This window comes from Anabas testudineus, chromosome 15 (assembly GCF_900324465.2).
Source record: "Anabas testudineus chromosome 15, fAnaTes1.2, whole genome shotgun sequence".
Classification (NCBI taxonomy): domain Eukaryota; kingdom Metazoa; phylum Chordata; class Actinopteri; order Anabantiformes; family Anabantidae; genus Anabas; species Anabas testudineus.
This window is the reverse complement of record NC_046624.1, coordinates 10,294,831-10,321,725: the sequence shown is the minus strand read 5'-3', so window position 1 is coordinate 10,321,725 and position 26,895 is coordinate 10,294,831. Positions and strand designations below refer to the sequence as shown.

Genomic DNA, 26,895 nt, shown 5'->3' with positions numbered 1-26,895 from the left:
TCTGATTATTTCTTGCTATGTTACTAATTTTAAGACTTAATATGAGAAAAAAACTGCTGAGCACTTATTTAAACATGGTGTCTGTTTAGTTTTTGTTGACACTGAACACACTTTACTATCCCTGGCAAAGCACTTACACTGTTTCCTTAGTTGTCTTTTAAAAGATGATTAGTCCTGCAGGAGGAAGAGAGAGGCAGAAAGAAGGATAATGTCATTTTTTAATTCTTTCAGGGATCATTAGCAATTTAAACACTGCTGAGTCAAAGTGAGGCCAGACTGGCCAGCGGTGAACCACAGACAGAGGTCTGAAGTGCCAAAAAACTCCCTCAGCACTTTCATGAGGAAAACTACTTCACTACTCGATGACAGTTTTAGGAGTGAATCCTGCTGTGCCACAAATTAGTTTTGGTTTTAATAAAATGATATCACCCCTTATTTCTACATATATACACACAGTGGAAAATTATAGGCAATTTCACCACTGTCAAACATTTATTTCTCATTGATGTATATATGAAGCAGCCAGTGAATCATCCTGACAATTTAGATATATCCGTTGTAGTTTACTATCCAGCAGTGCAGATTTGATAGCAATTCTGTTTTCTATGTATTTTTTTAAATGTGTTCGCTCTCTGGTGTAACAATGTAATACTCACTCCTCCACAGCTTGTGTTGTCTCTGCTGGATAGAGGACTCTGCAGTCTGCTGTTTTCTTTCTCTGTCAATACCTGGCTTCCCAACACCTTCCTCTGTTTTAGAAACAAAACACCATTACTGAAAAAAAATAATTTTCCAGGCTTTTTCTTTCTTTCATTGCTTACAAGTACTTGCAAACACCGTTCACTAGAAAATACTGAGTTTAGTGTGTTAACATAAACAAATACATGTAAGGTGCAGAAGTAGAGGATATTGTACACCGTAGAACAAACCTTGATAATTCCACCCAAAGAGCGTGAGCGCCAGTGTTTCCTGCTGAATGGTGTCCTTGAGTCAGCTGAAGGCGTCAGTAAAGGCTGCTTTTCAAACTACATACAAAGACATAACATCTTTAGGGGTTGAGCTTCCTTTTTTGCATGCTCTTCTCTTCATAATTGATATGCTGGCCTACTGTACCTGTCTGATGAGCTTCTTCTTTTTTGCAGACTCAGGCATATTGTTCACTTGTTGGTATAGCTCCCGTAGAGCTGTTTCAGTATAAGTCTGAGTCTCAGATGACCTGATGGTACCGGTTCTCATGGAGGGAGAAGGGAAGGCAGTTGTTTCCACAGGCACAGGCTCATCTTCAGTCGCATTTTTGGTACCAGAACAAAGTGTCAGGTCATCCTACAAGGATTGCACAAAACGTTGTTTCACTGAATTTCTTTATAAATTAAGAAAGCCACAACAAAACTTATACAAATGCACAAACAAGAACAAACAAAACTTTTATATCTAAAATCTGAACACTGACACAGTATACCAAATGTTGATGTAAATGTACTTTGTAAATCATTCTCTTAACTAAGTGTCTAATAGTTCTTTATTTAGACATGACCTACCTAAAACGGAAGATTAAACAAGCTTTGACAACAGCTTTATAGATAAATGTAGGTGTTTCCTCCTAATTAAGATGAAGAAGTTAGAAAAAGAAAAAAGGACCAAACACTCACCTTTGACTGAACATTTTTTGATCCTGTGAAGTATAAGCGTGCATATTCCTTGATATACACAGGTGCCTTCAATAAAAGCAAAAATGTATATTAAACTGTCCAATGAAATGATTTCATAGAAATAATCTAGTGCATTAGAAATTGATTAACTCATTCATAACACAATGTATGATGTATTAAAGCTGCCAGTATTCCACTTGTAAGGGCACACTGTAGGACAGATTATTTTAAAATAAAGCCTATCATAATAATTTAAAAGGTATCTGATTGCAGAGCAATTAGGAACATACGTAGGTCTTAATGATATCTTTAAATTGTCTGTTCTTTCCTTTGTATTTCTTGTAACCTTGGCAACAATTACACTACTTGTCATAAAAAATCCCATGAAAGAAAAGAGAAAGATTATAAAATAACAGAGTGAACATAGTACACACCTGTCATGTACTTTATGTTTTTTATCACACAACATTTAAATAAAAAGCTGCGGTTAGGTTTGGACATTAAAGCTTAGCACATAATAAAAAAAAAAACACCCTCAGAAAAAAGAAACAAACAAAAAACCCTCTTCACATTGCTGCCTCCATCAGACAGATAAAACAACAGATAAACATCCTGCATTTAGTGGTTTAAAGATGTGCAGTAAGATAAACTATAATTACAGAGGTTATTTCCACAGAAACAGGCTTTAAGCTGCTTACCTTGAATAATTTTTGTGAGTGCCTAATGATGAATGCAACGCCACTATTCAGTTTCTCAATGTTTCCCTGTAGATCACTTGCCATCACCTGCAGCATAAAAAAAAACATGTTGGGCAAATTTAGAGTAACTGCTACTGTCATGGTTTACTTCACTGCATACTTAGTGGACATGTAACATATGGGGGGGTAAAAAAACAGAACCTCACATTTTTGGGCCAGATGATGTGTGGAGCAAACATTGTGGCTAGATTAATTGCTGACATCTTGTTAATATGTTGATTGCGGGCAGTATGGTACAGCAAATCCAGCAGCAGTTTCAACAGGCTGCGATTGGCAGCAGGGAGCAGCATGAAAAGTAGCTGATATGCCTCTATTTGTCGTTCCTTGTCAGGTAGACTTGTCTTATTCCCTTTATCATCGAAGCAAGTTAGCTCTGGAAACAGCAGACAAGAGAAACATTAACCAAAGAGCAACAATGTCCCCATAGTTTTATTAACTTTACATTGATCTGAATTAGATTTTGTCATGTAAGTGACAACACCTCCAATCTTCAAGTGAGCATGGTAGTGCCTGTGTGTGAGCAGAGGCTCTGGCAGCTCTCCCAGGTAGGTTTTCAGCAATGTAGCTGCATCATTGGGGTGGAAGTCGCCTGTCTCTAGGTCTATCTCTGCCCCAGTGTTTAGCATTTCCCTCAGGGCTGCCTGCCGTAGGCTGTGGCCTGGCACACGGAACAACCCCTCCACATGAAGGTCTGAGAGGTGAGAAAAAAACAAAACAAACAGAAACAGCCAGTGAGAAGGGGAAAAAAGAGAAGGTGTGTAGGAGGGTAGACACAGAGTGAACAAAGAGACAGAAGTGAAGAAAGACAGAGTGAATGAAATGGAAGGGAGAAGAGTAAAGTGCTTTCAGATGAATTATTGACTCAAAGATTTGCTCGCAGTGTCCACTTTCTGTGAATGACATCAAAGCTTTCTAGAAATAGACCATGACCTCATGCTCCAACTAAGAACTAAAGAACAAGTAGTACAAGTCAGGATATAGCCATTATGCTTAATAAATCCAGTTCTTCCATAACATAAAGATATATGCTGATCAAGATATATCTGATAATCTGACCAGATATTCCAAGAGATTAAAATCATTAATAGTATTTGTCCCAAATACTATTAATGATTAGTGATTTTTTACTACTTGCTTCTATCTCAAGTCCAGGCATGCATTATGTAGTATTGGATGGAAATGCCCACACTATCACTTCCATGTGGCAGATGTTATGCAGCTAAATGAGGTGATACTCACTTTTACTCAGGTATTCAATGAGCTGATAGATCTGTGCTATTCCTTCTTCAGTTAATGGTGCACCAAAGACAACTCCTTTATCTGAAAGCCATTAAAATAGCACAATAAGACTGACTGTAATTGTTTGTAAGTATTTAACTAGGTTTTTTCTATTACACCAATCCTAACATTTATAGATAAAATTTGATGTTTAGAGTGAAACTATACATCACTTTATCAATTATTGTGTCAAGCTGAGAAAATTGACACTTTCTGTAAATGGACAGTGTAATCCTAATATTTACTATTTATATAATCTATGAATTAATCTAAAGTGTTGAGCCACTAAAAAGTCCAATGTGATGATAACGTTACGATAAAGTTATTTATGGATTAAATGAGTAATAATTTCGACATCCTATGACAAAGTTGTTAGTGTGTAAATGTGTAATGTGTGGTTCAGTAATAATACCAATAAAATACTATGACATATTCGTCTAAAACACTAAACGCCTAACCTTTCCGTTTCAGGAAGTTGAAGGAGCGTAGAAAGCCAGTGGAGGAGGGCACTCTAGGCTCAGACTCTCCGGTGAGTTGGGCAAATTCATCCCCTGGAAGGTCAATGAGTCGAGTGATATTGCTAAGCACCAAATCCGTGAAGGCCTGTGGATGCTCATGTCTCAGCCTCTCCACAAAGAAGTCCGGGTTAAAGATCACAGGCTGGCTTGCGTTTAGCTTTTCCTGGCTGATAAACACACTGCATTTTGTTGCCCTGCTAGGAAAAAAAAGAGAGGGTGAGTTGGAATTCATCCTGGAGTTCAGGGGAATAGTATAGTTTAGAGTTGGTAAATGTAGTTAGTTAGCCATTAACACACTGGCAGACATAAGTTAGCTAACAAATCAGCTAGTTAGCTAATGTTAACGTTAACTTATGTTACGCTGGCTAACGCTACTCCCAATAACAAGTTACGGTACTGACTAATTAAAAACAAAGATATTTAATCGGTACTCGTCCTTGCAGAAACCTGCAATTTACATCATTTCTGTGTAATTTGTTAATATAACGACAAAAGCAAATGTTGGTACCGTCGCTCCAGTTTGTGATTGTTTTGGGACTCCGTCTCGGCCGCCATCTTCGTTTTAAATCTTCCGCTGTTTCATCTTTGGTCCCGCCCAAAGCGTTGTGATTGGCTGAAATAGGTGTCAGTGTGGGCGGGGCGATATGCAGCACACGCGTAGAGCACACGGCAGTTTTAACAAGATGTCAACTGTATTATATATTTTTATGGATTATATATTACTTATATATTGATTTGGGGCGTTGCTTTGATTTGATACAGCAGACAAAAATATAAATCTAAAATATTTATTATTAGAAGACTTACTGCTCACTCAGACTGGACATTATGTACATGCATAAGTTGTGCAAAGAGTGAGGCACAGGTAGTGCAAGACACTGACACTATTATTCTGTTCAGTAGCATGGGGGCAATTAGAACAAGTGTAGGTTTTGGACAGAAATAATCATTATGCGTGAATCAGTCAGAGGCGTCCAGGGTACGTGACCCAATTGACCCTGTTTGTTTACATTACAACACAGTGTAGTTGTATACAGTCTAGCCCAGTCAGTCTGTCAGCAATGTAGCCCTACAATTCATAAAATTAAAAGAATTATTCTTGTGTCGTGTGCTTCCTCCCCTTCTGCTGTCATGGAAGATAAAATGTCAGCATATTAAAGGTTAAAAATGGTTAAAAATGGGTTATAAATACCCTAAACTGCTTAGTGATAACTGATGTGCATGCATGCTTGTTGTGACTCAGAGGTGTTATTATAGTGTTGTTTTAGTGAGGTCAGACCATGCTTTTAAATGTGCTATTAAACACAGGTGTTCAATATTGATACAGCTTGCTGAAATTACCAAGCACAGGAGTCTGGCAGTTAATCTACTGCAGAAATGGGTTGGTTCTATTGATTGGAGATTGTTTTTAATGCTTAATTTATCCACAAATTACACAAAAGTCCACTGTGTATTTAGTAGGACTGAAAACACATCTCAAAATAATGTAAGTAAATAACAATAATAATGATAATAATAACGATGATGCAAGCTAAAATGATGCAGAATTATGGTAATGATGTAAAGGATTTAAATTCACTATAACATGACCAGGAGAAATAACATGGAAGCTGGCTTGTTTGCAACATAGCAAGAGGTTCTCTTTGTACCCATTTTTATACCCCAGAGACATTATGTGGTTGGTTGTCTTGACAACACAGAAGACTTTTCTACTTCACAAACTTGAATTTTAATCTCTTTCAAAATCAAACAAGGTTCACAATGATATAACATATATATTTAACAACATAGTGCTGAAACAGACAAACGGAATTACTGTATTAAGTTGATTTTCCTTATGTTCATCACAATGATGCACAGTGTAAAGCATAAAATATGTATTTCTAGCCACTGACATTAAGACATCTGAGACAATATATATCAACGGTGCAGTTATAGTGCAGCTAATATAAAAATATGTAATACCGAGATACTTTTACTGAACAGAATAAAAAGAACAGTTTCAAGGTGAATAATACTTTTTTTTTGTTTGTTTGTTTTTTAAATAAGCTAAGATCATATATTTACGCATGCTCAAAAATTTACATTACTTGTTATTTCAACTCATGCTAAAAGGGCCTTTCATGGCTATCTCCATGCCTCTTTTATTGTCCTCTGTTTCCCTGTAGCATTTACCATCAATTTTCTTTCTGGATATTGTGCTTGCTTCTTCACTAGAACTTCTCTGATGCAGCCAAGACATGCTCCCATATTTCCAGTAGCACTGAGGCCTGAGCCTACCCAGTGTTCTCCAGCATGCCCTACGAAATGTGTGGGAGGAGATGCAAAACAACAAGGGGTCCAAAGCACCATTGATGTACCACAGTGGCAGGGACAAGTAGGATTTCAAGATTGTGTAGACAGAAAGAACAGTGTCAGACCACACAACCACATAGACTTGCATCAGCGACGAGGCAATATCTGGAAAGTTGCAAACAAAAAAGGCAACTACCACTGCACCTGGAAAACAAAAACAAACACAAGACTCAACAATATGTAGAGTAAATGGCATAGCATGTTAATGCAGTTCATTTGCACCCAGTAGCATTTTTGGCATGCATTGCATCAAAGTGTATGATCCTTACAGTGGAGTTATTTGCTGCCTATAAGGGCTACCTAGATGTTCATACCTGACTGCTGATTGGATTAACTAGTCTGAGTTGACCATAGCTACAATTCTACCATCGGGACACATCAGTATCCAGCCTCTTTTAATGTGCATATGTTATTCTTTGCATTTGGCAATTATAATGAGATAGTTTGCAAATGTTCACACAAGCAGCAGTCCCCAAGCTTCCAGCATCACCTACTTTGTGTCTGGTTTGACCAAACATTTTGATCTTCATATATAAAGCACTTCATCCAAATGAAAGGAGATTCACAATGGTGCAACTCACCCATGAGTTTTAGAGCTCTCTTTTCATTTAAAAGTAGCTGTCCATTCTGATGGCACTGGACATCTCGTCTTGCTTCTGGATCTGACCGTGTGAGACCCATGTTTCTCCTTTGACGCCCATTCCTTTTGAGGTAGAGCAGGATGAGCAGATAGAGAGTAAAGATGGAAGCCAGTGGAACCTGTAGTTAGAGAGGCATATAGCGTTTGTTTCACTGAGTTTGATACAAATAAGAAAATGCATTATGTTGAATAGGAGTAATCTTACCAGAAAGAAAATCCCTGCCCTCAGGAGTAAAGCTCCTTTGTAGATGTGTGCAGGATCAGGCTCCGTCATCTCACACATGGTGGAAACATGGAAGGCATCTTCTCGTGTGGTGGCTGTGTAATCTAGGATGCAGGCAAGTGCCTGGTCATAGACCAGAGCAAAGGGTACTGCTGAGACCAGAGAAATGATCCATACAGAGAGCAGGCATGGCAGTCGAAACTTCTGTTTGAAAGAAAGAAGACAAGTTTCACCCTGATACCCATCCCTTTCTGTCCACCATATATTTCAGTGCATGCTTTACTTTAACTGGATGTTCACAGTACCTTGTGCAGTTTATCTTGTACTATTCCATGTTAATATTATTTTTGGGGATAAAACCAAATGATGCAATTTGCCCATTAAATGTATCATATAATATATGACATAGAGTCTACTTATATGGGCAGTCTGTACTCAACCTTCAGACTGGAGACTGACCACATGGTGTGGCAAATGGCTGCATAGCGCTCAATGGTGAAGGTCATGATAACCCAGCTTGTGGTGGCACAGTACACTTGGCGGACCATAAAGTAGGCTTTGCATACTGCTTGACCCAAACGCCATGGGTAGCTTTCCCAGTAATACCGATATAAAGTTATTGGGATGGTCAACAGTTGCAGAATATCTAAAAGTTATACAGAGAAGAAGTTTTAGTAATTGCACAATGAGCATGGTTCTTTTAAGTTTATGCAATGCATTGCAGCTGTGAGCTTTAAAAAGGATCTCTGAAGATTTGCAATGTCAATTTTCAAATAATTAATTTGTTCAAATGGAAACTAATTGCATTATGTATAACAAAAATAATCATTTACATTTAAACAATTTCATAAGAAGAGAAGTATGATTCAATTTTAAATTAAAGAGCAATTTGACACATTTTGCTAGTTAGACGTACAGTAAATATGGGAGAACTTGTCAGGAGTTACATTTCTCAGTTTAATAAAATTTGTTTTTTACAATTATATCACTACGTAATGCAAACAATTCAATTACTTTTTTGATGATAAATTTCAATTTGGTATTTTGTTTATGATCTTTGAAGTGAGTACAGCACGTACCTGATATGACGAGGCTGAGCAGATAGAAACGAATGGCACTAACTCTCATATGAGGATCCATGAGCAGGGTTAGTATGCTCACACCACTGAATAAGACCTGTAGAGCATCGTGGGTTATGTATTGTGTGGTCAAGCAGTAAAAAATATTTTCTGTTAGCATGCTTAGTGGTTAAGTGCTTAACTTGAATTTTATAATCAAGCATGGCAAAGATATTTAGGATTTTGAATGTTCATACTCCAAACAAGAAGATGATGCTGTAGAAGATGGTCATGGGGACTGCAATTGTCAGTGGCTCACTTTTGGTGACACCAATGTTGAGCTGGGGTGTCTCACTTGGGCTGACATTACACCTGAAGAGGAGCGACATCTGTACTGAGAGGTTCGTCATAGGGCAGCTGGTTGACAACTAGAAATACATTATTGAGAGATAACTTTTAAATTAATTAACCAGTTTGGGTTGTGCATAATAAAAGGAATGTCTTTAATGTCTAACTTCCTATACTATGTTCCTAAGATTAAAATAATTCATGCTGATGATGGAAATTAGAAATCATTATATAAATCATTATATATTGTCCATTTTCCAGATGCTATTCCATTACTTACTAAATTTGTCAGTTCTATATGAGTGATGCAGTAGGCATTTTAAGTGTGTATGATTCATCAGAATGTCAGACAAGAAAAGAAAAGAGGAGGAATGTTGCCTGCTATATAATCTCCTACTACACAGAGATGTTTAAGGGACTAACCTCTCGATGCTGTGGAGTCTCTGGGTGGGAAAAACTTACAGCTGCCATATGAGGGACATGTTTAAGAATTCATCGCTAAGTATTTATTAGTGTAGGCCTCCTTGTTATTGTTTTACTTGTTTTATATTAAACAGCAGACTTGCACTAATGTACAGTATGTTGTTGGACATTACTATTATCATTGTGCAGTGTATATCAATCTTTATTAATGAAGTGTTTTCAACCTACCCACCCATCTACCTACTGTACTAAAAAGGGCAGCTTAACCATTGATCCAGCAATCAATATGACAAATAACAAAATGTCAAAACAGCAGCAGTCAAAGGATAGATAAGCTTAAGGAATGGCATGGAGAGCCCAGTGCAGTAATATTGAACATATAAATCTGAGAGCTTTAATGATGCCTTATTCAAATCTGACTTGAATAGTATACAACCTATTACACTGCCAGCCTAGTCAGTAAATTGAAAATTATTCTAGTGTTACAGTTATGGTACACTTAGAATTTACCCGTTTGAAGGTGTATTGTATCAGTATCAATTAAGTGTAGACTTACCTCCTAGATGCAAAAAATATAGGATAAATCCAAACAGCTCTCTGTCTCTATCTGTTTGGTTGTCTCCCTCCTTACTTCTCTGACTCTCACTGAATCCCACTGTCCCTCCTCCTCTGTGAGTCTCTGCCTCTCCCTCACTTCCTCCACTTCCTTCTTTATGCACAAACAACAGCTCACATAAAGATACATATAAAAATGTAAAGAAGTCAAAGCAGCTGCTTAATACACAAGATAGTATGACAAGATGTGTAAAAAAAAATGTAAATGAATAATTGAACTACAGATGCAAACACAGTCAGCTGTTGCACAATCACCACTGTTTTTGGGTATTTTATGAAATAAGTGAATGTGCCCAGTGGGAAGTGCACAAGACACACTGCTGCCATAGAAAGACATAAAATCACACAAACAGCCATTTTATATTTCCATGTTTTTATTTCGCAGGTTGATATTGTGATGACATTCATCCCCTGAATACATGAGATTGGCTATGGGAAATGTCTAGTAGCCAGTTAACCAGTCAGTAGCTAATAAAAAATTAAAAGTCCACCAACCAACCTACCAGGTGTCTCTGTCTGTTTCCAGTGTTTATGCAAAGTTAATCTATCCAGCTGCTGGCTGTAGCTCCACATTTACTGTACAGTTATGGGAGTGAGTGAAAGAGTCATCTCATCTTATCTCAACTGAGATAGTTAGTTCCCTTTATGAAAAACAATATTTCTTTGTCCAAATATAAACATTATTTACTTACAGAATTTCTTCACATTGTGTCTTATAAATAGAAATATTATAAATCAAAGAACATTTATGAAATTTAACCATCCTAAACAAACAATTAAACAAACTAACAAACAAACAAACAAAAAAACAGTAAGTGAAACAGAAACATTACAGCGCTGTTGTGTATTGTTGTGTTATTCCAGCATCCTTTGCCATGGCATAGAAATGACCTTGTTTATCAAGCAGATTACTTGGAGAATCAAATTCCACTATTTTCCCAGCATCAAGTACCATTACCCTGTAGAGGAGGAACACAAGGAGAAATAGTAAGCAGCTGAGCAGTGTATTTTATGTGTATGTTCACACAGTGACAAACGTCCCGCTCAAATGAAAATTAAATTCCTGTACATAAGTTGTGTTGTCCTTTTGAAGGCATCATGTCAAATCAAGAAACAGGACAGAAGGTAAGATGTGGCGAAGAGCATGTTTATTATTTTAAGTAAAGGAGTAACTGGCACACTGCCCTTTTCCAAATGTATACGAGTGTGAGCTCCAAGGGAATAAAGAGACAAAGATAATAGAAAGATAAAAGGATAGTTGGATCCTTTGATGGACAAAGGGGTGGAGGAGACTTTTTTTTCTGAATGCACCAGTCTGGTGTCCTCCAGTAAAAAGTAAAGGGCTAAATAAAAAATACTGTCTTTAATGTGTCACATACAGCACAGGTTCCCCTCACTTTCAGATCAGTTCCCAGCACTTGTACGAATTGTTGTCTTCAAAATATTAAATTGTAATGTTAGAAAAAATATTTAATCTTAACACAGCAAGAACGTTGAACTTTTTTTTTAATTTTATGTCATCGCTGTCTGCCTAATATTAAAGTTAATAATTGTTTTGTTGTCAATTGAAGTCCTTGCTTGCAAAAAAAGGAGATAATTTATGGAAATTGTGGGACCTTGTGGCTGTGGCCATCAGGCTTTTGTCACAACTGATGAATCATCCTAGCTGCTGGCACAGCTGGTCCATTACACCTGATACTGAATCAGACTAGCTCATTGTTTGGGACTGAAGTAGATGAGAAAGGAACGCAAAAAACAATAGAAATAATGGCATAGCTGACAATATTTGAATCCTGCAAGTGCTCAAAAATTATGGACAGTCTGAAAGCTGACAACAACCATGACAACTAAATAGACCACATCTGCTGATGAAGACAATGGTCAGACATGGACACAGAGTTGAAATTCTTCTGACAGCTACAGTTTTCCACCTTAAACTGTAGAGTGCCTTGACATGACTTTTGTTGTAATTTGGTAAATTTGCAATTTAAACAAAAGTGAATTGAATTGAACAGAGCAAATTTGCCACTGACAATACTGAAATAAGCTCAGATGCACTTCACTTGATTTTAGGGCACATTAACTCACCTGGAGCTGTCCATGATGCTGTGCAGGCGGTGGGCGATAGTTAGGACAGTGCAGTGTGAAAACTCCTTGCGGATAGTAGTCTGAATCAGGTTGTCAGTCTCCAAGTCAACAGCTGCTGTGGCCTCATCCAGGATTAAGATACGAGACTTTCTCAGCAGCGCTCGGGCCAGACACAGCAACTGCCTCTGCCCAACACTAGGAAGAGAGTGATATGTTGACATTTCTGAAGTTTTCTAACCACAAAAGAGATAAGCACTCATCAGTACAGGGAATAATTTACTGTTAAAAGTTTTGCCTTGATGTAGGAGAACTTAGTATCTGCTGGAACAAAGATCTGAGCTGTGTAGGTGGTGTAGTTTAAAACTATTAGGCTTAGACTGTGTAAACATTAACCACAAGTTCAATGACAAGTTAATCATCTGCGAATGCTTATGCAAACATCATCATCTGCTGAACAGAAAACACAATTAACCATGTGATCCTCCAATGTTTAACTCTTCTATTTGATTACTAAGACAAAGAAAACCGAGATTAATAGATTGCATTTTAAATGGTGATTACTGTATATTCATGTGAAAAACAAATACAAAATACAGTGGAAAAGATTTATGTATTTTTAAATAAGAATGAATGAATGATGAATATAGACAACAATATGAAATATGATAAGAATATTTATCATTTGTGCCAATTTTGTGTTGTTTTAACCTGTTGACAGTGCACTTTTTATAAAAGCAAAAAAAAAAGATATTCTTGTTGTTTCTTCAATCTTAAATGTGAGTGAGAGTTTTTTTTATTATTTTTTTATTTTTTTTGGCCCACCTGAGGTTCTCTCCTCCTTCTGCAACTTCGTGTTGTAGTCCTTCCTGAAGCCCTGACACGTAGCCCTTCAGATGGGAGAGCTCAAGTACTCTCCAGATATCCTCATCAGTGAATTTATCAAATGGATCCAGGTTCATTCTCAAGGTCCCCGAAAACAATACTGGATCCTGTGCCAACAGGTTTGTATAAATCAGTGCACCATTTAAAACCGAATACTCTGTTTCCGTCTGGATGAATGTTTGTTTGTTTTGTGTATACCTGTGGTATGATCGTGAGCCTGTTTCTCAGGTCGTGCAGTCCTATTGTGGAGATATCGATATCATCAACAAGGATGCGACCTTCAGCAGCCTCAATTATTCTAAAAAGGCAGTTTGTCAGGCTTGATTTTCCAGCTCCTGTGCGGCCCACTATGCCAATCTGTGTACAGAAAGGGAGATTAATTAAAGGAAAACATAATAACTTACATCTTTTCATATATGTTTTATATAAAACTACAGTTACTGACCATCCTTTTCTGGATGTAAACATACTGTGTTTGCTTTCTTAAAAACATAAAAATTGCAGACAGTTCTACCCAGAACAGATTTCCTTATACAGCGTGTGTCCACCAACAATGTAACATCCCATTTGTCTGAGAATTCTTTTATAGTCATATTCGCTTTGTTTGTTTTGCTAGATGTTGCTTTTCCATGAGAGGTTATATCTTGTTATAGGTTATATCTGTATGCTGGTATCTGTTTTTTCCTCTAAGGGAAAATAAAACATTTCAGTCACTTTGGCAAACAAAACACCAAGATTCTCTTAGAAAGAGGACAGTCACCAAAGGAAGGGGAGGACAGGAGATATACATCTGTAAGTTTTTTCCTTTTAGGCAGTTGGTTTTACTGGCATTAAGTTTGCATGTCAACTTTAAAACAATTTTCCCTTTTTTATAATGACAATGACCTGGTTAGGTCTATTGTTATGCATGTTCTTGTTTCAGTTACATATTTAATATAATATTATTATTATCATAGTTTATCTCTTCGCCATTCTAATTGAGACTACTGGGAAATCCAACAGGCATTCAACACACTAAACAGAAACACACACACACACACACACATACACAGACCTTCTCAGTGCTGTCGATGTCACAGGTGATTCCATGCAGCACCAGGTCTAATTCAGGTCTGTAACGGACCTTGTAGTTTTCAAAGCGTAGCCTTCCTTCCTCAGGCCACTTCTCTGAAGGTCGAGTGTCAGTTACCCACTTAGCCTGCAAATGCAAAAACACAGAGGACATGTGAAATAGTGGTCTGTTATTTATGAAGGTGCCTACTTGTATGAGAAGAAATGAAATTTAAAAAAAAGAAAGGACGAGGAAAAAAAGCTCTGCTCTCGATTCAACATACCTCATTCTCCAGCTCTGCATATTCACTCACTCTCTCCACAGCCACAATGTTGGTCTCCAGCTCTGAGGTCATCCTCACTAGCCAGTTGAGGGTCTGGGTTACCTGCAATGCCCCATTTATGAGAGAAGATTGTGAGAGATTGTGTTCATATTGTTAGCATTAGTGTACCTTACTATCACTATCACTGTAATCATTAATGCTAATTATTACTATTAACATTAACATCATCATTATCTGCAGTGTCTATGATAAGAATGTGAGTGTATCAGTGACTGACATTGAGGGCGTAGGATATAGACAGGCCAACCAGGCCACTATCCAGAGACTTTCTGGAAATAACAGCAAACAAAGCCGCAAAAAACACCACCAGCGTTCCCAGGAACTCCAGACGGATGGCTAGCCACCTGTAGTGTAAAAATCACACAGAAGTACATATAAATGTGCACTAATAATGGCTTGGATTTGTTGATGAGTTGTGTTCAAATGTGCACTTGGTGTTTTTAGTGTCTGACCTGTTTGACACTATCCATGGATAGACGCTCTTGAGGTTTTCATCAATAGTTTTTTCGTTGTGCTTTAGAAACCTTTCCTGGTGGCCGTAGGCTCTTATCACTGACAGACCTGACACCGTCTCGCCAAAGTGGGAGTATATAGGTGAGCAAGATACTGACTGCAGCCGACGCATTTGCCTTGAAGTGGCTACATAGAAGCGCTATGTGCAGAGTGCAAGAAAAATCAAGAGCAAACAGTGGAAGGTTTAATTGAAACAAGTCTTTCCCTATTAAATTCACTTTCTGTTAGTTTAAAAAACTCTTAGTTCGTCTTCTTCTTACCTGAACAAAGTAGTAGACAATGGCCAGAGGAATGATGATGATAGCAAAGAAAGGAGTAGCCAGACAGATGACAAACAGCGTCCCTAGTACACCCAGCAGACACAGGAGCCAGGAGCGGAAGGACTGAGGGATGGCTTCGTCCACGGTGAAAATGTCCTTGAGGACCAGTGTAAGAAGAAGTTAGTCTTTGTTTAAAGCAACTCATTGCTGATGCTTGCGAGTGACTGAGAGCACATTAAAACAATCCTTCTGAACAATCTTTTCTTTAAACTACTACACTATAGTTCCTAGTGGATGAGTGTGAAGAGCATGAAGAAGCACAAACTGGTAACACATAATAGGCTTTCAAAGTCCTATTTCTGTGCAGGTGCCCTCAGTGTATTCCACGTCCAACAGAAATGGAATCTCCATGGTAATAAATGAAGCAGACAGAAATAATGAAACCATTTAGTTGTCAAATTGCTTTAACTCTACAGGCATCTTGTTGACATTGTCTATTTTGATTTATTCAAGTTACCCAAATGGCTCATTCAACTGTATCTTTAGCTCAAAGCTCCAAAAGCAACTAAAGAAATAGAAAGTGGAAAAAAATCTGTTAAAATGTAAGACAAAGAAACTACCTTTGCAAAGCGGTTGACGACTCTTCCTATTGGTGTAGTGTCAAAGAATACCATGGGAACTCGCAGGATATTGTTAAGCAGCCTTGAATGCAGAATACGGGACGCAGCGACTGAAGCATTGGCCAGGAGGAGTGTACCAAGAAACACAAAGACGCCTGCAATAAAACGAGACAGCTTCAGAAATATATTAACACATTCCCACAGTGATTTCATAGAGCATAAGAGACTGTGGCTTTAGGTCATTACATTTTTCATTCCTTTATCTGACAAGAGAATAGACACACAAACACACACACACTTGCAGATATCACAAGTATGTCCTTAACAAAGTCAGTTGGATCTCAAACTGATTCTGATTCTTTGCATTAAAGAAATCCTTTTTGGGCAAATTCATTTTGATGCCGATTGTTAAATGAGTAGAGGTTAACATCAGTCTCTATGAAATAATGTGGTAATAGCTCAATTCAGCATAAAAAGAATAAGGAGCAATCCTGCCTCTGTTCATATACAATTGCCGTATTAGTAAAACTGTAAAGCTCTTTGAATAGCATTTTATGTGCTTCCAAAGAGAACTGGAAAAAAGTCAAGCTGTAGTTTTACAGGGAGTAAATTTGTGTAATAATGCAATGATAATAAAAATGTCTCATGTCAACAAATATGTCTTGCTGAAGGTATAGGGCAGACAAACCCTATACTTTAACTGAGGGTGATTGTCTGCTGAATAAAAATGTATATTTGCATTATATAAAACTCAAAATTTGTATTTTGAGTTACCCTGTGCCACTCCCAAAGCTCCAAACACTCCCACCCTGGTGTCCCTCTTCTGGGCAGGGTATGTCTTGTTGAAGTATTCCACTGCATCATTGGTCCAGTCACTGAGCCACAGGTTCTGACCAATGAAAGCGATGTTCTGAATGAAGTAAACCACAAATACCATAATGGTATAGCTCCATCCCATGGCACGCAGGTACTGGAGGTACACTGAGAACTTCACCTAGATATTATAGAGAAAAGACGGCTTAGGAATCTAATTTTCACATTCTTCTTTTGTGTCATTTGTACTTGTGAATCACTAACTTAGATTACCTTTCCTGTTTCCATAGTTTCCTTCTCAATTAGCCTCTGGCCTTTCTTGGCTTCACCAACATCTTCTGGTTTTCTTAAAGAACTATTTTTTCTTAGTCTAACACTAGAAAAAAGGACAGAACAGAAAAACTGAAACAAAACAGGATTTAAGACATACCTACTACTACGCACACACACCAGTTATTTCTCTTAGTTGTCATCCACCACTTTTTCTGTGCTCTAACCTGCCATGGCGCTGGCTGCGGCGGATGCTGTTTTCTCTCTTCAGTGTAAAAGAGACCGAGTCCTCCAAAGGCGAATCGGGCTGAGTGTCCTCTCTTTCAGGGATGAGGTCTATATCTGCAGTTTCCTGGAAATTATCTGCACAAATGTTAAAGTTAGTCAAATGTTTGTACACAATACCACCACTACCTAACTTACTGCGCTTAAGAATATAGAGTAAACATTCAAGTTGAGATCCACAAAAAGTATCCTAAAAGCCATTGCAGCATTTTTTGCAGCATTGTCAGCCTACATCCGCTATTAAAGCATTTGGCTGTGGAACAGAAGTGAAACATTTTGATCAGCTTTCCTCCATAACACATGGGGAAAAAAAATTACAAAAGTAATTACCTGATGTTGAAAGGGGCTGATTGCTTTGTTCCTTGGCATATGTGTCTAGAAACTCTGAAAAAGCTCCTTTGCTGGCACGAAGACTGTTGTAAGATCCAATTTCAGAGACCTTTCCATTCACCAAGACTACTATTTCATCCACATAGGGCAGGAAGCTCACTCCGTGGGTGACCAGAATACGAGTCTGCAAAGACAAAAACACAGTGGGCTTAACATAATTTAGTTTTTGTTAGGTTTGTTATGCTACCATGCTTATGTAAATACGTCAGGAAAACACGAGTGTTTGTTAAGTATGAACCTTGTCCTTGAGAAGTCCATTGGGTCCAATCACTTTATCAAAGAGATGCTTTCCTACATGCGAGTCCACCGCAGACAATGGGTCATCTAACAGATAAATATCAGACTGACTGTAAGCTGCCCGAGCCAAACTCACTCGTTGCTTCTGACCCCCTGAGAGGTTGATGCCCTGATGAGAGAGAGGGAGAGGAACATAGAGGGGTTTAATGCATCACACAGGAATTCTCGTATCTCTGTCTCTCTATACATGCAGTGAGCTGCATGTCATACTCGTACTGTATGTCTTCCATATTGCCTTATGTGTTTTAAGGAACATTTTGTGAAGCTTCTGACCTGTGATGGATCTACATAAAAACAGATGTTCTTTGGATTTGCAAGTTTGTACATGTATTTTTTTTATATTGGAAAATAAAAATCTAACTTGAAGTTACCTAATATTAAGTGAATGGGCTGAAAATGAAAAACACTGGTAGTTAAGGGCAACTTGACCAATAGTAATGTAATAATGTCACAAAATAATGATGTCCAATTCAATGTAATGGTATTTTAACATTATAGAAACACATTAAATCTAACCTAATCAAAATCAAACCTAAAACCCTTTGACCCATAACTCTAACTTAACTAACTTACTTTCTCTCCAATCTCAGTGAGGACACCTCCAGGTAGCAACTCTAGGTCTGGGGCCAAGGCACAGGCCTGTATCACCTGCTGGAACCTCTTTTCCTCACATGGAGAGCCAAACAGGATATTATCCCTCAACGTTGCATTTTGAATCCAGGCTTGTTGTGGCACAAAGGCAAGAGAACCCTGGACAGAAAGATGTAAGATTTAGGAACCTTCTAACCACAGTATTGTCCAGCACACTAACATATTAAAGTATTTCAGATGAAAAAAGAAATTGGAATTGAAAAAAGTTTCAAGGTTTCACTTTGACCATTTCTTAGATCAACAAAGGCTTTATACTGAACTTGAATAGCGTCTAAACTTTACATTTCTATCACAAGACTAAAGCTTTTTAATACTTGTTTGTCAGAAAGGAAAGAAACTCACAGCTTTATTTTACAAAAGTTTGTTCAGCAACTTTTGTACAGTACATTCTGTTTGGCCAAAAACACATTTTATACACATTATTCAGATTCACACACATTTTTAAAACCCATTACTTTGCTGCACAGTGGTATAATTTTTATTCAAGTGTACTAATCACATCATGGTTGCATCTTTGTATATTTTGTTTCTTGTCATATAAGTGATATTACAAGAATATAGATCTTGGAATATGCAGGCTGTGTGTTTTGTAATCCTTGATGTTTTATCTTCACTGATTTCATATTTTGTTTTGTTTGTTTTTGCTGCATGTTTGAGTTTAAAGCTAATTTTATGATTAACCACTGCTTTGATACAGTGATTCAGTGTTTTAGTCATCACAAAAAAAAAAAAAAAAAAAATTACCAAAAGAAAATCAACCAAGGACTTTGCCTTTTGTGCTCATAATGTGAAACTTCAAAAAATCTGTATGTTATACAGTTTGTCACTGGTTAAACAAACAGAATTGAGCTTTTACCTTAATGTTGATAAAGCCTTTGGTGCTGTGCATCTCTCCCAGGAGGGCTGACATGAGAGAGGACTTCCCTGAGCCAACAGCTCCCACCACTGCTACTAACCGGCCTGGTTTAATGTCCAAGGACACACTGGCAAACACAAATAGATACATATGTGCAATATTGTGAAATACAGTAGAGACAAATACAAAGTTCTGAAGCCACATATATCCAAATGTATAAAAATGTGTTTGACACAACAAACATACTTTTTCAGTAGAGGCTCAGCTTCTTTATCCCAAGCGAAAGAGCCATCACATATGCTCACAGCAGAGTCTAACAAATGGAAGAAAAGTGATGGAGAGGGACAATGCATATAAACTGTACACGTAGCAACAAACTGGAAAAAAGTGAATGAAGGGCTGTTAATGAGGACAGTAAACATACCGAAACTGGGATCATGGCGCACAATGTCACTCTCAAGATCTTCACCTCCCAGAAACTTCTCCAAGCGCTTTTTAGACACTCCTGTCTGGTGTGTCAAACAATATGTTAGTAGAGTTTTAGTATAGGTTTCATATGTGTGCGTGAACAATATCGTGGGTCTTACTTGCACAATGGCAGCAATGAGCATGGGCAGCATGGCAAGGGGAAATCGGAGGACGTTGAAGAGAGAAATGGAAGTGAACGCTTTTTCAGCAGTCAACACGTTGTCTGAGCTCACCCCCACGAACACTGCAAATGTAGCCAAAGAAACCTGCAAAAAGGCAGTGAGAGCAATAAAACATTTGCAAGGACCACCTTTGCCTTGCTGTTTGCTGTCTATTCAGTTTTCCAAACTCACTAGAGCTGGAGCACAGCTGAAGATGAAGGTAGAGACAGATGTCAGGTAGGCAAACTTCTTCATGACCTTCAGTTCTTGACCCCTAACATCTTCCACCTGGGTTTGAAAGGATGGCTCCCATGCATACAGCTTAAGAATCTGGTGGGAGGTGAGAAACAAAGGTGGAGATGGTGAGGAAGTACAGGGTATTGTGGAGCATACTGAAAAGGAAGGGCGGTAGGTGCAGTACAATAGAAAGCACTCAGCTCTTTCCTGAGACTTTCATCTGAGGAAGACCTAAAGTCGCACAATCTCCAAGAATGAATTCAACTATTTAATAAACTATATTTACACAAAAAGGAGCAGAGCCAGTGATTTTACATTGATTACCAGTGATGGTGGATGTCTGGTGATACTGAAAGCGAATATAATAACGGGGCTCACCTTGATTCCATTGAGGATTTCGTTCATGATTTTAAGTCTCTTGTCTTTGAACTTCATGTTCTCTATCTGAAAAGAGATCATGTAAATCAGCAAGAAGCACAGCTCATTGTTATCTTTATGTTACAGTGCAGTACAGAGAAAATGTCAAATTTCTTTAAAAACATTAACATTAAACTGCACCCACACAAACACAGAACAACACTAGGTTAAGTCTAGGGTTGAATGTTTGGCCCCCTTGAAACCTCAATAACTGCAGCTTTACATAACCCTAATTAAAGAAGAATATTATGTGCTAAGGAAGTTGTTTTAGTACCTTACGCACACAGCACACAAACACAAGGCAAAAGGTGCACAACAAAAAAAAGGTGGGAGGCAAGAATGCATTCATCATCTTAATAGAATTGATTGAAACACGAAAATATGATTAAATTAGAGTAAAACTGGAGCAGCTGTTAGCACACGTTTACCTAACCATGTATCCAGCATTATTTTCTAATGTGATGCCTATTTTTAGAAAAAAGGTTCAGGTCTTGTTTCTGTTTGTTTCCTGTACATCTGTTTCCAGAGAGTATGTACAGTAATGAGTGTTAGTGTGTCTGTTTTGTTGTGAGTGGAAAAGAACTGTGGTTTAAGAGCTTTTGAAAAACAAGTTTCTTAAATAATGATTATGTGGTTGTTTGTACAAAACTAGAGAACAGCGCTCTTGACCATGAAACTATTTTCTTCATTTTGATTTCAATTTTGAGCTCTCAGAACACCCTTAATTGTTGTCGCTCAGGGAATGAAGATGACAAATTATGTGTGGTTTCAGTCATTTCCTGGCTTATTTAAATAATCTGCATAATAAAAAGTCAAGAGTTCAAAAGCGCCACTCTCCCTGCTGTTTCCTAATGTATTCTAAATGTAAAATGTTAGCGCAGTCGGAAAGTGCAAATTGTTTTTTAGGAATAAATGTTGACAGAAGAATATTTGGAAATAAAAACTTGATGTTGAGGTTTATGTATTTCTTAAATAAAGTGCCTTGAAAATGTGTTAATGTATTGTTCAAATGTGTTCATTATTATTAATTATCATAAGTGAAGACACAGTACTCTATACTACACTATAGCCCTGTGCCCCAGTAAACAGTGTTACAGGATTACAAACATATAATGTTTGCAAATACACATAACTAGTAGAATATTTAGTGGATGGAGGAGGTTGTACTAAGAGCCTACACTTCACCTCCCTGTCCACAGTACGGAAGTAATCTGTATTAATTGAACTCAATTTTACTTTAATTTCATTTAAGCAACACTTTGACTTTAAATAAAATTGTTCCAGTTGTTGTCCAGGTATATTTCTATTATATCCAAGGCAATTATACTATCCTGAATGTGTGTAATTCTACTGACCTGAAATTTTCTGGCCTTTGTGGCAAGCAAACCATTGATTGGCACCATTAGCACCATGACTGCCAATCCTGCCAGTACTGAAGGTCCTAATTCCAGCCACAGGAAGACAATGGAAAGGGCGATCTGGAGAGGGCAGGACCATATCAGGTGGATGAAGTTGGTGACATCGTTGAAGCGCTGAGCATCTGCAGACATCAAATTCACTGTTTCCCCAACCGTTGACTCTTTACGAGTGTCATTAGACACCACCAGTGCCTTGGATAAGGGATCGAGAAGGTGCAGGAGAAAGAGAGGAAATACAGGAACAATTTGTTGAGAGAAAAAAAGAAAAAAGTTAAGAAGTAAAATGGCACAGTAACTTATTAACTTAGCGAAGGAAGAAAAGACCATTGTGCTCTGTGTGTCTCATATTTTTACCTTTTTGTACACAGAAGCTATGAGGACAGTGCGAACCTTCATCCCCAGTACAAAGCACTGGTGGAAATACTGCTGCAGGAACAGAGACTGCAAAATGGCCACGACAAGCAGCAGCACCGCGTATAAATACCCCTCCCAAGCAAATCTGGATGAGTCCTGAGTGAAGGAGATCATCAATCTACCAAAAGAAAAACAGTTAGATAACTGGGCAGCTCAACACATGGTACTACGATATTTCCAGCACCTAATTGCAGTTATTCAACTCTCAATCATGCATTATTATCTTTTCCTTTCTTTTGTATCTTCATCTCTCACCATTTCTCCTTTGGTTTTAGAAAGCGTTATCAACTGATAATGAACCACTGAGTAATTTAACAGTTGAGGTACAGGGTTAGATTCACATTCACATTCACAAAGGCATTTCATGGTATTTTAACAGCTCTGAAGGGAAATGCAACTGATGTCATCAAATTCTGTTTACAGAGCTTGAGGAGTACTGCCGCATTATGTGAACATGTTTTCACTTTTATTTTTTTGTAGTTTCGAGTGAAGCTGTGTGAAATCTGATAAGAAAACTGCAGGCATTCAGTGACAATATTCTGGCGTCTGTCTTAAATGTGACTCACTTTAGGAGTTGAGGGCTGACAAAAGACAGCAGGTCCTGCAGAAGTTTTAAAAAGGCTGATTTAATCAGGATCCCTTTAAAGGTCTTATAAATGGTGGTAACCAGCCATGAGTTGGGATAGGCCTCCTCCTCCTTTTTGTCCTTTTTCTTCTTCTTTTTATCTTCCTTCGTTCCCTTTTCCTCCTAAAGAAGAACATTTTTTTTAGCAATGTCTTTGAGCACACATGGATAGACTGTGTAACATACTTGTATGTACTCTTTCTACTGTATCAGTTTTAAAGGCTTTCGTCTGCACACTCACCATCATCAGCATATTCTGACTGACGCCTTTCCCCAGACCGTTGGAGAGGTCATTTGTAGAGGCCTCTGTCCGGACTTTATTTATGTTCTTAGCCGTTTTCGTCTTCACCTGCTGTTGGAAGCGGACTCGAGCTGCAGCCAGCTCTGACTCCATGAAATGCTGAAAGCGTTGGTTGATATGAGCAGTGCTGTCTGACTCATTCAGTTCCCACATGTCCTCCTGAGTCAGGGGCTGCTTGTAGCCTTTCACTGCCATACTGGAGAGACAAGGACGAGTTTAAAGCTGTTGCCTACACTTGTGGTTGTTTGTTAGGATTCTTACTGTAGCACCAATTTACTACTCACCTGTTAAACCAGTTGAAAGTGATTCTGCTCAAAAATGCTGCACCTGCCTCAGGATTCTATGGATAAAAATATTGAAAACAAACGTAAGCTGATGAGGATTCAGAAAATATTTATTCGATTATCACACATATTACAGCTCAAAATAAAAGAAATTCAAAACCAAATTACCTTTTTCGCAACCTCCTTGGCTTCCAAAGGAACATCAGCCACGGCTGATAAAATAAGAGCAATCAGTTCCAGAGCAAAGGAAATGTAGAAAAGGCAGAAACGGGGAACATCCCTGACCTCTCCCTGTGGGTCAAAGATAAGTGGAAAAAAGTGTTAAAGGGTGATGAAGAAGCAGCAGCAGTGAATGGTGCCTTACTGAAAAACATGGAGAGGCATTGTAAGTAACGACTTTTCTTCTAGTTGGGTTTAATGCTCCCAACTTGACCTAACGTCTCTGCTCATACCAGTGCCAGTGCTTCTCGTAGGAGCGTCTGGAAAGGGAAAATGTCACACAGAACGAGGAGCAGCCAGAAGACAAAGAGAGTGGCAGAGTCTACAACTCCTTCCCTCCGCCTCACTGCCTCCTGGCACAACAGCAGAAGGATCTATCAAAGAAGACAACGCAGAGCACTAAATGAAATCTGACATCTTGATCGATATTGAGTGCAAAAGCAAATAAAGAAATGTAACATGTACCCATGTGACAGCAAACAGGACAGGGTTTGCATAGAATACGCCAGGATTTTTAACTGTTGATGGTGGATCTTTGCTCGGACCATAATCTTGTCCTAATGTGACGGCCAGGGCCGCTATGGCCGTCAGGAACAAGAGAGACACCACAAACTAAGGGGAAGAAAGACAAGAATCATATTAAAATGTTGTTCCAACATGTTGTGTTCTTATATCAGTCTGTTAGACTGAGAAACTGTATCTTTCTTAATCAGGAACTACACGCTGTCAATGTCTCTGTATGAAATCAGCTTCAATGGAACAACCTTGAACAGTGTGTTTATTCGTTTCTTTTTCATGCTGTGTGCATTACCTGTTTGCAGAGGTAGAGCTTGGACAGGTGTTTGTTTGTCACGCGTGTGCTTCTGCAGAGAGACACTAAATGCCACGGGGCACAGAGCCACAGAAACCCCAGGGGGATCCACACCAACACCGTTTGCTCCAAGCATACTGGGAGGTCTGGGTCTTCTCTATTCAGATATGAGGAATTCTGAAGCGCACACACACAAGCACACACAGAGGATAACCCCTCAATTAATGACGAGCTTTACAAAATCTACCTCTTTAGTAAGGCAAACACAACCCCATTATGCATCTCCACATTTACCACCACATATCACGTCACAGGGACAGCCCACACATCCATGATTAGAAATTCACTAGACAGTGATTTACAAATGATTAAATTATAACTCCCGCTCACGATGTGCAGCAGCACTTTCGGAGAGGAGAATGATGGAGAGATGGCAGCTAATGGACTGACAGGAATGTGGTGTGGAAGGAGCTAAACACTGAGGAGGGAAATGTGTTAGTACAAATGGCCCTAAGAGAGAGAGAGAGAGAAAAAAAAAACAGGTTTCAAAGCTTCTGAAGAGCTTTAAAAGCTTTTACTAACATTTCAAGCACTGGAAATGATTGCCATTTTCTGTGCAAGCACCCTGTTATTAGGAGAAGTGTAGATCCATTTCACAGTCTACACTCGCAATATAAGCTCCAGGAGGAAATGTAGAACCCAGCTGTGCCGAAGGGAAGAGGTGCATATGTGTTTACATTTTCTAGTCTCCATGATGTTTCTCTGTGGATGCTTAAATGGTTTTTTTTTTAAAATAAATATAGCTATGTGAAAATTAAGATTTCAATTCCAATTATTAACTGTAGTTAATAATTGCTATGTCTAGAAAATATCAGAATAAGTAAAGTCTCAGTTTCACAGAGGTCATGGCCACTTGTCAGTTGTCTGCCCTAAAAGAAAACAAAATCTCAAAAAACACGTCTTATTTTTCCACCATTTGGTGAATGAAGTGATTAATCGATTCTCGAAAAAGCAAGTTATTTTTACAATCATACGCAATCAGGTTACTAGTCACAAACATGTGCACTTGCTAGACATGCTGAGTCATGTCTTACTTAATTTTTCGACAGTCACATGTTTGCTGTGCTCACTGTGTACAGGGGTTGAAAACAACTTTTATGCTTCACATAAAAGTTTATAACATTTTAAACATAAACATTTCTCAGCTACCTTTTTATTTAGAAATAGCCTTCACATGTGGCAGAAGACAGATTATATACAATTTAAAATATATAGGAGCCCTGTATTACTACTAAATTACAAAACTACAAATAAACGTGTACTTGAAAATACACATAAGTTGAGTCTGTCAATGAGGTGATCATTACTATGTGTAATTACATGAAAAATATAACACATTGTTCTACAACTCTCTGGTTACATTTTACTTTATTGATCATTTATCTCTCTGTCAAACATTTTACAAGTCAGTCAATGTTTTTCATTTAGAGAGTCGAAAACGTCAGCCAAAGGCTGCTACGAGCTATTACCCTTCATACATTAACCTCAGCTGCTGAACTCACCCAGAAGACGGACCCACAGTACTCATCCAAAGCGGCGGCACACATGGTCCTCACCGACGGCTTCAATCGCTCTTTGATGACTAGACAACCACTGATGCCTCTTGCCCTCTGTTCCACTGCTGCCAAATCAAGTGCTCCTGGTCTCTCCCCCTGTCCACCCACACCCCAGAGACAATTGCAGGATGTGACTCTGAGGAACTTTGAGCCATGAGGCTTTTAAGCCAGAAGAAAAACTTTCATCTTTCTGATACAGAGAAAGTACTGTATTCATATAAAGAGAAACTTGACTAAAACTAATACTTGAGCGTTGACTTTGTTCTTTTCAGGCCGAAGAGCTTGAGGATTATCTTCTAGCAGTTCTCAGAGATATCTGCAAAAAGCAGACACGTGAAGTCCTCCTGGTGCAGACGAGAGAACTCATCAGCTGCAGTCAAAGTCACAGAGAATCCTGCTTTCTACCAGCCCATAGACAATTCTTAACCTCTAATGGTGTCTAAAGTTCACTTTTTCTGGTATGAAAGAGGAAAAAAGAGGAAGAGAGAGAGAAGGGCTTGCATAAGTTTTACACTGCTTTGTTCCTGTGTTAGGGAGACAGCCCACCAAAAAAGGAATGTGTTTATACCAGGGGAGGGAGTCGGCTCATTAGACCCCTTTTCCTGTCGCATTTCAACTTCTCTGAATGTTTTCACTCTCTCTGGACAGAACTCAAATCATGTCCGATTATCTTCAGGCAGTCAAACGAGCAAATGACGTTGTTGGATTGAAGTTACTAGTTTGGAATGTTGTTTAAAAAG

At 38.4% G+C, this 26,895-nt stretch overlaps 3 protein-coding genes across 3 annotated transcripts; all 3 read right to left on the bottom strand.

The window, feature by feature from the left end:
* Positions 1-104: 104 nt before the first annotated feature.
* LOC113158809 (rho GTPase-activating protein 19-like) lies at positions 105-4,770 on the bottom strand. The gene is made up of 11 exons (XM_026355059.1): positions 4,712-4,770; positions 4,144-4,397; positions 3,647-3,727; positions 2,889-3,098; positions 2,554-2,780; positions 2,348-2,434; positions 1,650-1,715; positions 1,114-1,323; positions 930-1,025; positions 657-749; positions 105-174 (listed from the first exon to the last, which is right to left on the bottom strand). The coding sequence occupies exons 1-11, from the start codon at positions 4,756-4,758 to the stop codon at positions 169-171; spliced, it is 1,377 nt and encodes a 458-aa protein (XP_026210844.1). The 5' UTR covers positions 4,759-4,770; the 3' UTR covers positions 105-168.
* A 1,531-nt stretch (positions 4,771-6,301) lies between these two features.
* LOC113158392 (pyrokinin-1 receptor-like) lies at positions 6,302-9,850 on the bottom strand. Its single transcript, XM_026354290.1, has 7 exons — positions 9,807-9,850; positions 8,737-8,907; positions 8,501-8,597; positions 7,862-8,067; positions 7,404-7,625; positions 7,140-7,317; positions 6,302-6,702 (listed from the first exon to the last, which is right to left on the bottom strand). Exons 2-7 carry the CDS (start codon positions 8,887-8,889, stop codon positions 6,302-6,304), a joined length of 1,257 nt encoding a protein of 418 aa, XP_026210075.1. The 5' UTR covers positions 8,890-8,907; positions 9,807-9,850.
* Positions 9,851-10,221: 371 nt separating this feature from the next.
* On the bottom strand, positions 10,222-26,672 carry abcc2 (ATP-binding cassette, sub-family C (CFTR/MRP), member 2). Its single transcript, XM_026354642.1, has 33 exons — positions 26,402-26,672; positions 26,102-26,251; positions 24,540-24,716; positions 24,194-24,340; positions 23,962-24,102; positions 23,678-23,800; positions 23,510-23,565; positions 23,166-23,421; positions 22,866-23,047; positions 22,240-22,417; positions 21,823-22,077; positions 20,429-20,494; positions 20,006-20,143; positions 19,772-19,918; positions 19,609-19,693; positions 19,431-19,497; positions 19,185-19,311; positions 18,251-18,427; positions 17,619-17,786; positions 17,321-17,504; positions 16,933-17,068; positions 16,709-16,811; positions 16,397-16,616; positions 15,623-15,777; positions 15,003-15,158; positions 14,682-14,881; positions 14,447-14,573; positions 14,170-14,271; positions 13,890-14,033; positions 13,034-13,192; positions 12,776-12,942; positions 11,954-12,148; positions 10,222-10,824 (listed from the first exon to the last, which is right to left on the bottom strand). Exons 2-33 carry the CDS (start codon positions 26,144-26,146, stop codon positions 10,695-10,697), a joined length of 4,713 nt encoding a protein of 1,570 aa, XP_026210427.1. The 5' UTR covers positions 26,147-26,251; positions 26,402-26,672; the 3' UTR covers positions 10,222-10,694.
* Between the last annotated feature and the right edge of the window lie 223 nt (positions 26,673-26,895).